General features: G+C 38.7%; 3 protein-coding genes across 4 annotated transcripts; 2 read left to right on the top strand and 1 right to left on the bottom strand.

Annotated features, from left to right (window-relative positions):
- Positions 1 to 3: 3 nt before the first annotated feature.
- rbck1 (RanBP-type and C3HC4-type zinc finger containing 1) lies at positions 4 to 8774 on the bottom strand. The gene is made up of 13 exons (XM_055217304.2): positions 8525 to 8774; positions 8158 to 8201; positions 7924 to 8068; positions 7738 to 7834; positions 7461 to 7659; positions 7261 to 7346; positions 4930 to 5103; positions 4201 to 4361; positions 4002 to 4113; positions 1630 to 1809; positions 1428 to 1526; positions 792 to 935; positions 4 to 708 (listed from the first exon to the last, which is right to left on the bottom strand). The coding sequence occupies exons 2-13, from the start codon at positions 8192 to 8194 to the stop codon at positions 628 to 630; spliced, it is 1515 nt and encodes a 504-aa protein (XP_055073279.1). The 5' UTR covers positions 8195 to 8201; positions 8525 to 8774; the 3' UTR covers positions 4 to 627.
- Positions 8775 to 8976: 202 nt separating this feature from the next.
- rpp14 (ribonuclease P/MRP 14 subunit) lies at positions 8977 to 12462 on the top strand. Of its 2 annotated transcripts, none has more exons than XM_055217307.2 (6): positions 8977 to 9132; positions 9791 to 9921; positions 10009 to 10093; positions 10468 to 10544; positions 12064 to 12142; positions 12324 to 12462. In XM_055217307.2, the coding sequence occupies exons 2-6, from the start codon at positions 9848 to 9850 to the stop codon at positions 12393 to 12395; spliced, it is 387 nt and encodes a 128-aa protein (XP_055073282.2). In that variant the 5' UTR covers positions 8977 to 9132; positions 9791 to 9847; the 3' UTR covers positions 12396 to 12462. The 2 variants fall into 2 exon arrangements, with proteins under 2 accessions (XP_055073282.2, XP_055073283.2); XM_055217308.2 differs by lacking the exon at positions 8977 to 9132 and adding an exon at positions 9682 to 9702.
- LOC129453187 (hydroxyacyl-thioester dehydratase type 2, mitochondrial-like) lies at positions 12419 to 13130 on the top strand. The gene has a single exon (XM_055217306.2). It carries the CDS (start codon positions 12419 to 12421, stop codon positions 12923 to 12925), a length of 507 nt encoding a protein of 168 aa, XP_055073281.1. The 3' UTR covers positions 12926 to 13130.
- The last annotated feature ends 251 nt before the right edge of the window (positions 13131 to 13381 follow it).

Here is a 13381-nt window from a genome sequence, read left to right as displayed (position 1 = left end):
TCCTTGTTTGTTTGTGCTATCTTTAATAATGCATAAAATATTGTAAACAGTTGAGAAAAAGGAAAAACAATTCCAGTTGTATTTTATTGTAATATCGTGATAATGAAAATGTTTTGGAATGTCAACAATTTGCATTCTACACATTCGATTAGAGTCGTTTGTCACAATTTCTCTGCATTAGTCACAAGTATGTTTTTGTTATTATTTTCTTCCTCTTTTTTTTTTTTTTTAGTCTGGCTGTAGCAGAGCAAACAAAAATTCCCTTGAGTATCCTATTGTGTATCCCTGACAATTTATTTCACAGTGCCGATACATGACAGAAACTTGTTTGATTATCCGTCATTGCACAAATCCCATAGTATGATTTAATAATAAAAAAATAGTAGTGATTTAAGATATACTTTTTGTAAACACTTCTGTACTCCTATAACATTTAATGCAGAAAAACTAACAATAAGGCACTTCCTATAGTTAACTTCCTATTAAGGCTCAATAACTTCCGAATTCTGTAATCAGTGTTTGGTACAAGTTGAGTCTTGCGCAATAATGAGTTAAATAAATGAAGCATATAGCTTCACAACCTGTGTGTCGCACATCAACCCAATGTGAAGGTGTGTAAAAGTGCGTTTAGTGGCAATTTTGGCATTTTGGATGGCATAGGACTCCATTGACTCGACATCTGCAGCCACCTGATATATCTCCAGCACCCTGAAGTGACAAAACATTATTGAGTTTCATTACCACACTAAATATACAGCATATAATCAATAAATCGAGTGGTTTAGTCTGACCTGAGGTCCCCATCGAGCCTGTTTGGTCACCCAGCAGATCTCCGTCTTACACATCAGACAGCAGATCCAATCACAGCCGTCTTTCTTCTGGACGATCACCTTACATTTGGGACAGTTCATCGCCTCGCCGCTGGTTAAAAGTTGCTACGGTAATAAACAAAATTTTAATACAAATAATTTCTGTGTGACATTGATTATTACCATTTGTGATTTGGAGGGCACTTAAAGGAAAACACCACCTTTCCTCAACGTCCTACTGTTCTTACCTCAACTTAGATGAATTAATACATACCTTTCTTTTTTAATGCGTGCACTTTTAATCCTTGTACAGCGCCCCGTGAATGTGCCAGCACCTAGCCCAGCCCCATTCATTCCTATGGCTCCAAACAGGGATGAATTTAGAAGCCACCAAACACTTCCATGTTTTCCCTATTTAAAGACTGTTACATGAGTAAGTATGGTGGCACAAAATAAAACTTTGGTTTGGATCCTAAGGAATGAATGGGGCTAGGCCAAATGCCAACACACCCACAAAACGCTGTACAAAGACCAAAAGTGCACGCGTTGAGGTAAGAACATAGTAAAACATTGAATAACGGTGGTGTTTTCCTTTAAGCAAATAAACTTTCCGTCCACCTCAAGCATCTCGGTGGTCTGCCGGGCTGCGGCGTCATTCTGCGCTCTTACGCGAAGATCGTCCTGATACTCTTTGCAATTCATTCCCTTATGAATGGCCTACAAAAAAAACCACATGCTTTAATATCACTTAAGATCTATATAAAGAGACTTTTAAAAGAAATAAATAACATCTGTGAACCTAAACAAGACTCGTCTTTACCTTGCAAAGGAGGCAGTTGGTCTCGTTGCAGATGTCGCACGGAAATTCGTTCACGTCGTCTTCGAAGATGCACCAGCCTGGGCAGTCGGGCGTCTTGCAGTGGTAGCTGTTCTCGCTGCGGGACTCTGCGATGCTTAGCCTCAGTTCCAAAATCTTTTGATACTCGTCCTGGGTAAGCAGCTGGAGGAAAACATTGAAGTCTATGTTGAAGCGTAGCAGGTAAATCACAATAAATGAAAGTTGTAGGGCTATATAACCCTGCTAAAAACAATACGAACCATTTCAGAAATTCAGTTTAATGGTTTAAATATGAATTGTATTCAATTGGGTTCATTGGTGGATGGTAACCAATAGAATACCATTAAATACTGCTGGAAGTAGAAACAAAATAAACTACATAAAGGAAATGTAATGGTTTTAATGGTAAACAGCTGATGTTAACTCTTTCCCCGCCATTGACGAGATATCTCGAGATATCTCGTCAATTAAGAGAAAACATTTGCATTAAAAAGTGTCCCTGATGTGGTTTGATGTTAAGCTGTAATACCGCAATTATCCACTAGATAAATTGGGCACACTTACCCAATATATAAAAAACTAAAGCTAATTTTTTTTTATTAATTTTAAACTCTGTGTATGTGTCGTTATTAATCTTATCTCTAACAAAATTCCTTCACAAAAAATGTAATTAAGCTTTTTTCTAAAAAAAAATTTTTTTTTAAGAAAACTACCCAGATTTATGAGTTTATAAGCAGAGAAAAAAATATAGATGGGAAGAAAGTTTTTCCCCCAGTTTTGTTTGTTTGTTTATTGTTTGTTTAAAAGCAGAGGGTCTGTTCTTTCATTTGATATATTTGCACGTTTATATATTTGCATATTTATATTTTTAGAAGAACATTTTCTCAAAAGGCATTTTGTGAAAATCACAAAAAATGCTGCCGGGCAACGTTTCGAAAAATGGCTGGCGGGAAATGAGTTAAAGAGCATATATTATGAAAAATCCACTTTTACAGGGTGTTTGGACATTAATGTGTGTTGGCAGTGTGTGAGCACAACAACCTTACAATGACAAAAATCATTAGACGTGTTGATTTTCTTGTTAATGTGATGTCACACTGATAAAGCCCCGCCCATGGCCACTGACTGACTGAATAAAAGCTTTTCAAAATGTGTTTGTTATTATGTTGTAGCGCTACGCGGCTAAAGATGCTATTGTCTCAGACTGTATTCCCAGGAATCAGATCACTGTCAGTTGTTAAAGGATTAGTCCATTTTCTTAAAAAAAATCCAGATAATTTACTCACCACCATGTCATCCAAAATGTTGATGTCTTTCTTTGTTCAGTCGAGAAGAAATTATGTTTTTTGAGGAAAACATTGCAGGATTTTTCTCATTTTAATGGACTTTAATAGCCCAACACTTAATAGTTTTTTTTCAACTCTAAACGATCGCAAACGAGACATGAGGGTCTTATCTAGTGAAACGATTGTCATTTTTGACAGGAAAATTAAAAAATATGCCCTTTTAAACCACAACCTCCCGTCCAGGTCCGGTCATGACGCGCCAGCGCGACCCCACGCAATACATCATCACGTCAAGAGGTCACAGAGGACGAACGCGAAACTACGCCCCACTGTGGAGAAAGAGGACCGTTCCGACGTAGTTGTATGTGGAATGATACTAATTAATGTCTTTGTGTCAGTTTATTTTTAAAATGGTCCGGAAATGTGCATTTCATAAATGTAACACGTGACCTTTCCACGTCACTACGCAATTACGTGAGGTCGCGCTGGCTCATCACACAGCCGGAGGAAGAAGAGATGTTGTGGTTTAAAAGTACACATTCTCCATTCTTCCTGTCAAAAATGACAATCGTTTCGCTAGATAAGACCCTCATGTCTCGTTTGCGATCGTTTAGAGTTGAAAAAAACTATTAAGTGTTGGGCTCTATTAAAGTCTATTAAAATGAGAAAAATCCTGCAATGTTTTCCTCAAAAAACATACTTTCTTCTCGACTGAACAAAGAAAGACATCAACATTTTGGATGACATGGTGGTGAGTAAATTCTCTGGATTTGTTTAAGAAAATTGGCTAATCCTTTAAGGGAATGAGGGCAGCAGCTCATTTGCATTTAAAGGTACACACTCGCTTTTTTGCTCCTACCCAAATAGGGGTATTTTGGACATGCTATAATAAAGATCTGTGGGGTATTTAAAGCTGAAAGTTCACAAGCACATTCTAGGCACACCTGAGACTTATATTACATCTTGTAAAAATGGGTGTAACATGTGGCCTTTAAACCTTTAATGGTTTTGTAATAGAAACCATTCGAATTTCTATGTCTTTTTTCAGCAGGAGAGTTTCAATCTTACCGCTTTGATTTCTCGGTCCTGAAGTTTGCAGTTACATGAATACTCCTGGTCTACAAAAGGACACGTGACTTCAGCGTCTCTGCAGTTCTGTACAGTTCCCTTCAGACATTCCCTGTAGGAAACATGCAAAAGGCAGATTTTAGTCTATGAGGTAATTTTAGTTTAACCCTTTTATAAACGACGCCCGTTCATATCCTACCTGCAGAAGCTGTGCAAGCACTCTCTTAATACAGCGCCCTCCCCTGGCGAGATGGTGTCAAAGCAAATTGCACAATCCAGTTCTTCTGTGTTTTCCACCAGGCCGTGGACATCCGTATTCAAGAGGTCACGGAAATTATTCTCCCGTTCTTCCAGAATAGACTATTATTGAAGAAAACCCAGACACAGTTGTGCATTATATTTTAGTATTTTATCAGATAATAATTCATACACAAACACAATAATCCAGCAAATCCTAAAGAAATGTACAGTATTTATGTTCTTACTATAGGCTTAAAATTCCAATGATATTCATTTCCATTTATGCATTGGGCTGATGCTTTTATCCAAAGCATTTATGGTATACATTGCATACATGTGTATACATAGCTCGTTATATAATTGCAGGTACATTTGGTGTCAAAAGTCATTATATTTCTCTTTTTTAAATGGTTGAATATTTTAATAATTTGGTACTCCTTGTCATGGATCACTTAAATAATTCACTTTCTATATCTACATCCTGCAGATCAGTATTTATTTACATTACATTTATACATTTGGTATACGCTCTTACAATACATTCAAAGCATACATTATGTCAGTATATGTGTTCCCTGAGAATCGAACCCATGACCTGGTCGTTGCTAGCGCCATGCTCAACTAGTTGAGCTACAGTAACAGCTTTAACTTAATAATAAGTCCAATATGTGATGTCCACTCAGCTAACCTGCTCATACTGCAGGCTAGCGAGTTGCTCAAACTGAAGTCTTCTGGTCTCCTCTTCATCCGGCTGGTACAGGTCTGGCACTTTGTAGTTGTCGGGTCTGGCCGTGCTACACATCTCACATCCTGGACGGGTGGGTTTATTAACGAATGTGCACCCTGGACAGGACCAGCCGGCCTAAAGTAACATTCATAGTATTATCATTCATAGGCAGATAGATAGACAGTCAGATAGATAAACAAACAGACAGACATGTAGACAGACAGGCAGATAGATAGATAGACATGCAGATAGATAGATAGATAGACAGGCAGATAGATAGGCAAACAGACAGGTAGGCAGACAGACAGACAGACATACAGTTAGATAGATAGATAGACAGATAGACATGCAGACAGATAGACAGGCAGATAGATAGGCAAACAGTCAGGTAGGCAGACAGACAGACAGACATACAGTTAGATAGATAGATAGACAGACAGATAGACATGCAGACAGATAGACAGGCAGATAGATAGACATGCAGATAGATAGACAGACAGACAGACAGACAGACAGGCAAACAGTCAGGTAGGCAGACAGACAGACAGTTAGATAGATAGACAGATAGATAGACAGATAGACATGCAGATAGATAGACATGCAGATAGATAGACAGACAGACAGACAGGCAGGCAGATAGATAGGCAGATAGATAGGCAAACAGTCAGGTAGGCAGACAGACAGACAGATAGACATGCAGATAGACATGCAGATAGATAGACATACAGGCAGATAGCTAGACAGAAAGGCAGGCAGACAGACCGGTAGGCAGATAGACAGGTAGGCAGATAGACAGACAGACAGACAGGCAAACAGACAGACAGGCAAACAGACAGGTAGGCAGACAGACCGGTAGGCAGATAGATAGATAGATAGATAGATAGATAGATAGATAGATAGATGGATAGATGGATAGATGGATAGATAGATAGATAGATAGATAGATAGATAGATAGATAGATAGATAGATAGATAGGCAGATAGGCAGATAGGTAGATAGACAGATAGGCAGATAGGTAGATAGGCAGATAGGCAAACAGTCAGGTGGGCAAACAGTCGGGTAGGCAGACATGCAGACAGATAGATAGACATGCAGATAGATAGACAGACATGCAGATAGATAGATAGACAGGCAGATAGATAGACAGACAGGCAGATAGATAGATAGACAGGCAGGCAGGCAGGCAGACAGGTAGGCAGACAGGCCGGTAGGCAGATAGACAGGTAGGCAGATAGACAGACAGACAGGCAAACAGTCAGGTAGGCAGACAGACAGACAGATAGATAGACATGCAGATAGATAGATAGATAGATAGACAGACAGGCAGACAGACAGACAGACAGACAGACCGACCGGTAGGCAGATAGATAGATAGATAGATAGATAGATAGATAGATAGATAGATAGATAGATAGATAGATAGATAGATAGATAGATAGATAGATAGATAGATAGATAGATAGATAGATAGATAGATAGATAGATAGATAGACAGACAGACAGACAGACAGACAGACATGCAGACAGACACATAGACAGACAGACAGGCAGATAGATAGACAGACAGACAGACAGACAGACACGCAGACCGGTAGGCAGATAGATAGATAGATAGATAGATAGATAGATAGATAGATAGATAGATAGATAGATAGATAGATAGATAGATAGATAGATAGATAGACAGATAGACAGACAGACAGACAGACAGACACATAGACAGACAGACAGGCAGATAGATAGACAGACAGACAGACAGACAGACAGACACGCAGACAGACATGCAGACAGAGAGACATACAGACAGACACATAGACAGACAGACAGGCAGATAGAAAGACAGACAGACAGACCGACAGACAGACAGACAGACAGACAGACCGGTAGGCAGACAGACCGGTAGGCAGACAGACCGGTAGGCAGACAGACCGGTAGGCAGACAGACAGACAGACCGACAGACAGACAGACAGACAGACAGACAGACAGATAGGCAGGCGGATAGACAGACAGACAGACAGATAGATAGACAGACAGGCAAATAGACTGATAGATAGGCAGATAGACAGATAGATAGGCAGACAGATAGACAGGCAGATAGACAGGCAGACAGATAGGCAGGCAAATAGACAGATAGATAGGCAGACAGATAGATAGGTGGGCAGACATGCAGATAGATAGATAGACAGGCAGATAGATAGATAGACAGGCAGACAGACAAACAGACAGGCAGATAGATATATAGACAGATAGATAGACAGGCAGATAGACAAGCAGGCAGCCAGATAGATACCTGAGGTTTGGGAATATTTGCTTTCGGTCGCACATCTGGAGGCCGCTGAGCTGGCCGGTCTTGATTTTCAATGTTTTCTATGATATCTTTATTGAAAATAAAAGTCAACCTGTGTTTAATCTACACAAAAACTATGAGCTGTCATTCAAGCACCATGTGAATCAGTAAATGTAGTCAATATAGAAAGCCCAGTTCATTACCATCTATGAGTTTCTCTTCCTTATCTTTTCTTTCCTGCTCACGCTTCAGATTGACAGCCTTGGCCGCCATAATGAAGAGGAAGACGGAGTCGTCGTCGTTTCTGATCCCATATCGAAACAAGGTCTCTTTGTCCTGGGCGAGACGCTTCCCGATGACCCATCGCTGGAGGGTCGGGTGGAATCCGTAGTCATTACTGATCTAAAAGTTTACGAAAATTTATGACTGCCAATAGCTTTCAGAGATCACTAATTTATTAACGATATCAAAATTATTCACCTTTTCTTTCAGTTCTGATATTGTTATGTAAACAGGTACCATCACTGTGATGGGGATGTAGGCATCTGACATGGCATCAGCCACTCCAACCCTCAACCTGCATCAGAGCACAGCAGAACATCACATTAGGGTTTGATTGTCAGCAGAAAGACTTTCAGAACAAATACAACTGGTTTGACAGCATACCTTATATCGTTTTGGATGTACGCTTCTGGTTTTATTTTGACGCACACGGGGAGCTTCAGATCCAACAGCTGCTCCAGACATTTCATCGATTCTTCTTTATCCCTGGAGTTGATGGCTTCACTCAGGAGCTGAGCCGCATCCTCCGCTGCTTACATTAATGTTACATTAATATGTTGCTATATGTGGCTAAGCATTGATTAGCATTGCATTAACAAAAACATGAAAAACACTTACCTTCTTTTATATTGCTAGAAGCATCTAGGGCAGCCATACCTGATCTAAAAAATAGACATAAACAAGCTTAGGCACTAGTAGTATGTAATTTAAGGTAATAAGTACTGTGGAGATACATTACATTAATAGCATAAAATGGCAGTACTGATGTTTTAACATGCTATAATATTATTCATATGATATTTACAAATTTTAAAAAAAGCACTATACTTTTAGCTATTCGTAACGATTGAGTCAAATAAATGCATCAATATAAAATTGTTTTTTATGCAAAATTGGCATAAATGAAGTTAAACGGTGAAACAGAAAACAAGCCCTCGTGACGCCGAACACCATCGACAGCAAAATAACACAGCAATAAACTTACCATAGGACTAAAGTTAGGCTATTTAATTCTCCCTTTGTCTGTTTCTCTATCTTCGTCTGTTTTCTTTAAACTGTGAGCAGGCGATTAAAAACATTTGCTTTTTTCCAAGCTCAATGAACTATAAAGAAATGAAAAGCGAAAGAAGCTGCTTCAGGAAGTTCCGAGGAAACCTCAAGCCAGCGTCTCTGAATGAGAGTTGCGCAACTCTCTATCACAACTTTAGACGAATGCATGCATTTTCATGATATGAAACTCAAATAAATACATGTCATTCAATATATTAAAGTCAAAAATATATATAAATATATACAAACACGTATTAGATTAGAGTTTCTTTAAATACGTCGTAGTAAAAATATTGCCTCATCTTAGCCTTTCTTTCTGCCTTTACGTCATGAACAAATCCTAAGTAAAAATCGTTTATCGCATATTTCGTTTATCTGCAACAGGCGCTTTGTTCTCGCGAGATTTGATAGAGTGTTGAGAAACCGCACGACATCGTTCTCGCGATACTTTGAAGAACGGGCAGTGTGGCGCTTTTCTCGCGATATTTAATGGAGGAAGAAACGCACGTTGGCACGCGAAGGACGCTGTCAGCCTGTTATTGTGTAAGTATGGTTGTTTTTATAACAGTTATTAACAAATACATGCAATTTGCGTTGTTACACAGCTCTTGAGTCAACAGTTTCACGGGTTTGGAGCTTAAAGCTAGTGTAGACCTCACGCGTGAGTTGCAAAACATTGTTCTTTCCAGTAAAGTGCGCATTACTTTCATAATTTACCTTACATAAAGTACAGGATAAAAAACCTGAGGTGCATTTTCATATACCATGTTACTAAATGATATTAATGTACAATGGTTATTATAGTACTCCCTTGTTGGAAGGTTAATACCAATTCTGGTTTCCATTACAAATATCATCAGCTGTTTTCCATTAAAACATTACCAAATTCCTTTAATGTAGTCATTTAATCCAGTAGGATTTATTGGTGTCCTATTGGTTCCCATGTGTCAAATAACCTCTCATCAACAGAAGAACCCAACACATTACCAGGAAAAACCACAGAGACCATTCTAGTTTCTATTATACAATTCCCATTAAATCCATTGGAACGTCTGTTGTGGTTTATATTGTTTTTCAGCAGGGTCCAAAGTACTTCTGGAATTAAAATTCCAGGTATTACGACAGTAAATGTTCAATAAACCTTAGTGCAGAATATAGCACTGGATTAATAAATATCTATCTTTTGTTTATCGAAACGCAGATTACAGACTGTATGAGTAAATGAAAAGTTTACAACCACAGTAGGCTACTACATGTTATGGAGGAACCCACAACTTATGAGCGCCATGTGTACAAAAATGCCTCGGTATATCACTATATGAAGATATCCCTGTAAGTGAATTTGATCAATTATCAACCATTATTATATTATTGTAATGCATTGAATATCTTAATGTAATGTCTCTGTAACTCTCTTAGAATTTTGGAGAATGGAAACAAAAGTATTTCCGCCCCACAGTTTAAACAATTGATCATTTCTGCTCTTAAGGATCTGTATGGAGAGGTAAGCAAACCTTTGCACCGTTTATTATATAACTAAGTAAAGTACAAGTAAAACGAGTAGATAAATACCATCAAAGTTTTGGTTCCAATCTGTAATTCTGCACAGTTGACTATGTTTTGTATAGTCTACGAGTCGAGTACCCAAACTCGGTCATGGAGGTCCGGTGTCCTGTAGAGTTTAGCTTCAACTTACCTCGGCACACCTTCCCGGAAGTTACTTCTAGTATGCTGAGTAAGATCTTAATTACCTGCTTCAGGTGTGTTTGATTTGGCGCTAAACTCTGCAGGACCCCGGCCCTCCAGGACTGAGTTTGGGCCCCCCTGCGTATAGATTCGTGTTCCTTTTGTGTAACTGAATATTTTTCTATATGGCAGGTTGGAGCTGCTTTTCCATTTGATCTGTTGAAGTTTGATGAGAGCTCACGGACAGCTATACTGCGTGTATACAACAGGTAAGTAGTTTCTTCATTGCATATACATCACACCGTAATGTTTTCAATGCACAGAAGAAGTAAAAAAACTGAAAATGAAGGTTTGGTGTCCCTCAAAGTTTGAATATTAGTTAGAATATATAGTAGGGCTAGGCGATATTGACTGAACTTCATATCTCTGTAATTTTGGGATGGATGGTGTTATGCTATAAATATCTCGATTTTTTTCCCAAGTGAAATTTCCCAATTTGTGACATTAGCGCTATATGCTAGTTAATGCTATGTGCTAGATAATGCTATATGCTAACATTTGGCCTGAAGTTCCACTATTGATATTACAGTTACGTGTTGCAGGTCCACACTGAATAAAAACACAAACTTACCACTCAGAAACGTCCATCAACAATCTCCAAACAATTGATTATTCCTCAAAATCTGTATCTTTATGTGATACAGGCTCAAACATAAGGTCTCTTTACACACACACAGAACTACTGAACTGAACTGCTCTGAGACACAGCCAATCAGAGCGGAGCTCAACATTATTATTCATGACCCTTATTACCAAATAAGGTAATAATCGACCATTTCATACGCACAACCGGCACAACGTCATAGAATATCTCTGAACAGGTTCACGCCCACTTTTGGGGGAAAACAAACCAGACCTTCCATTGACTTCCATTCAAAATAGCGTAACAAAGCAACGCTCGTACACAGCCGGCAGGCGTAAATAACTTATGAAATCACTCAGATTAAACATGTTGAGTAATTATCTGTCCACCCTGCCTGCCATAGAGCGCGAAAGATACATTTACACATTTAATTTGGTTAATATAAAAACATGTCTCTTTCATTCTCCCAGCGTCAAATTTGTGTAACAACGCTCCCTATTGGCCAGAGGTGTTTTATTTATTCGTACCTCATCGAGTCAACAGGGAAGCAACTGGAATGATTTTACTTCGTATTTGAAAGTTACTTCGTATTTATATATTATGTCTTTATATTTAGAGTACTGGGTGCCATTTTCCGTCCAGCCATACAAATAGCCTTAGTGATTTTCCAGCAATCACTGGATAGCGTTGTTACACAAATTTGACACTGGGAGAATGAAAGGGACATGTTTTTATATTGAACAAAATTAAATGTGTTAATGTATCTTTCATGCTCTATGGCAACATGTTTAATCTGAGTGATTTCATAAGTTATTTATGCCTGCCGGCTGTGTAAAAACGTTGCTTTGTTCCGCTATTTTGAATGGAAGTCAATGGAAGGTCTGGTTTGTTTTCCCCCAAAAGGGGGCGGTAACGAAATTTACAGTCAAGTTCCCGGATGTGCCGGTAGTACGTATTCTAAGGGCAAATCCTAGGGTTGTAAATTGACATGTAAAACCATTTCTGGATAATGTTTGCACTTAATAAAGCCACATACTTTCTATGTAGATTTCAGAGAAAAATTTAACACTTTATTTCAATGCATTCTTTGGCACCTTTAATAAAAATCTTTATTACCTTACATTCCCTGTTGTTTCTTGCAAAAGGGGGCTGGTGAAGTTGTGGAGTGCCTTGACATTGCTGGGATCCTTTCAGGAGGTGGCTTGTGCTTTTAGGGTCATACAGGTGGGTTTTTCCAACTTTACTAAATCTCTTATGTACTTCAAGCCTTTGCAACTATGGAATTTTGGTACCTTGCATGTTGCATTCTTGTAATTAACAGTAGATGTCAGTAAAGACCTTATAACATGTTCATGTTCAACACATCTCAAAAGGTTATCTAAAGTTGTTTTATTTATCATTTCAGGTGTCACCTTTTTTGCTAGCTTTGTCTGGGAATAGCCGGGAGCTGCAGTTTGGAGAGGGTTCGACTTCTTGAGGAGTGCCTACATTATTAGAAAAATGACGTTTATTCTCAAAAGAAATATTTTCGGCAGAAAGATGTGTCATGTTGTCAACTCAGCAATTTCTGGCATACTGACAGTTCCCACACCCCTTACGGTAGGTCACAGGCTGCTTTATGTAGGGGAACGGGCGTCACTAGCAAAAACATTCAGTGCTAGAGATGTCGCACTTTTTGCTGAGCTGACTGGAGACACAAATCCTCTCCACCTCGACCCCGAGTACGCCAAAACAACCTCTTTCGAGAATCCCATTGTTCACGGAGTGCTGATTAACGGTCTGATCTCAGCAGTTTTGGGGACTAAGTTGCCTGGCAAAGGTTGCATTTTTCTCCATCAGGAAATACGCTTTCCGGCACCCCTCTTCATCGGAGAGGAGGTGGTAGCGGAAGCAGAGGTTAAAAAAATCAAAATGTCCTTCGCTTTCATTTCTGTTTCCTGTGCTGTCAAAGACAAGGTGGTCATGGAGGGAGAGGTCATGGTTATGATCCCGGAGAACTCACAGTGACCTTGAGCAAAAAAATTGTTTTTCTGTCTTTCGCTTTAACTGAATGGATGCTGTTTCTTGTGTTTATGTAGAAAATGTGCTGCCAGAAAGCACATTTATTTTTGTTCTGTTGAAAAGTAATACCTCTGTTTCCTATATGGAATAACAATAAAACTGTTTTATTCTCTGAGGTGCAGTTTTAATAAACTTTGTGTTGAAAAATAAACAGTGTATTTATTTGGTGTGAGATTTTAACAAAAAACAATTATGAAAATATTGAAATTAAGTATTTTTCGTGTGTGTAAAACAATGTTCATGTTCTCAAGCATTTTTGCTATAATAAAATTAGTTTGTCTTTTTCATACTAATATATATTTTATGGTTACACTTTATAAAAGATGTTTAACGTACAATAAACATCGAGATATTTGCCAAAAGTGTATTATCGAAATGATGAAAAGGCATTCGAGCCTGTCG

This window comes from Misgurnus anguillicaudatus, chromosome 23 (assembly GCF_027580225.2).
Source record: "Misgurnus anguillicaudatus chromosome 23, ASM2758022v2, whole genome shotgun sequence".
NCBI classification, from domain to species: Eukaryota; Metazoa; Chordata; class Actinopteri; order Cypriniformes; family Cobitidae; genus Misgurnus; species Misgurnus anguillicaudatus.
The sequence above is the reverse complement of the archived record's forward strand: the minus strand, read 5'-3'. Positions and strand labels throughout refer to the sequence as shown.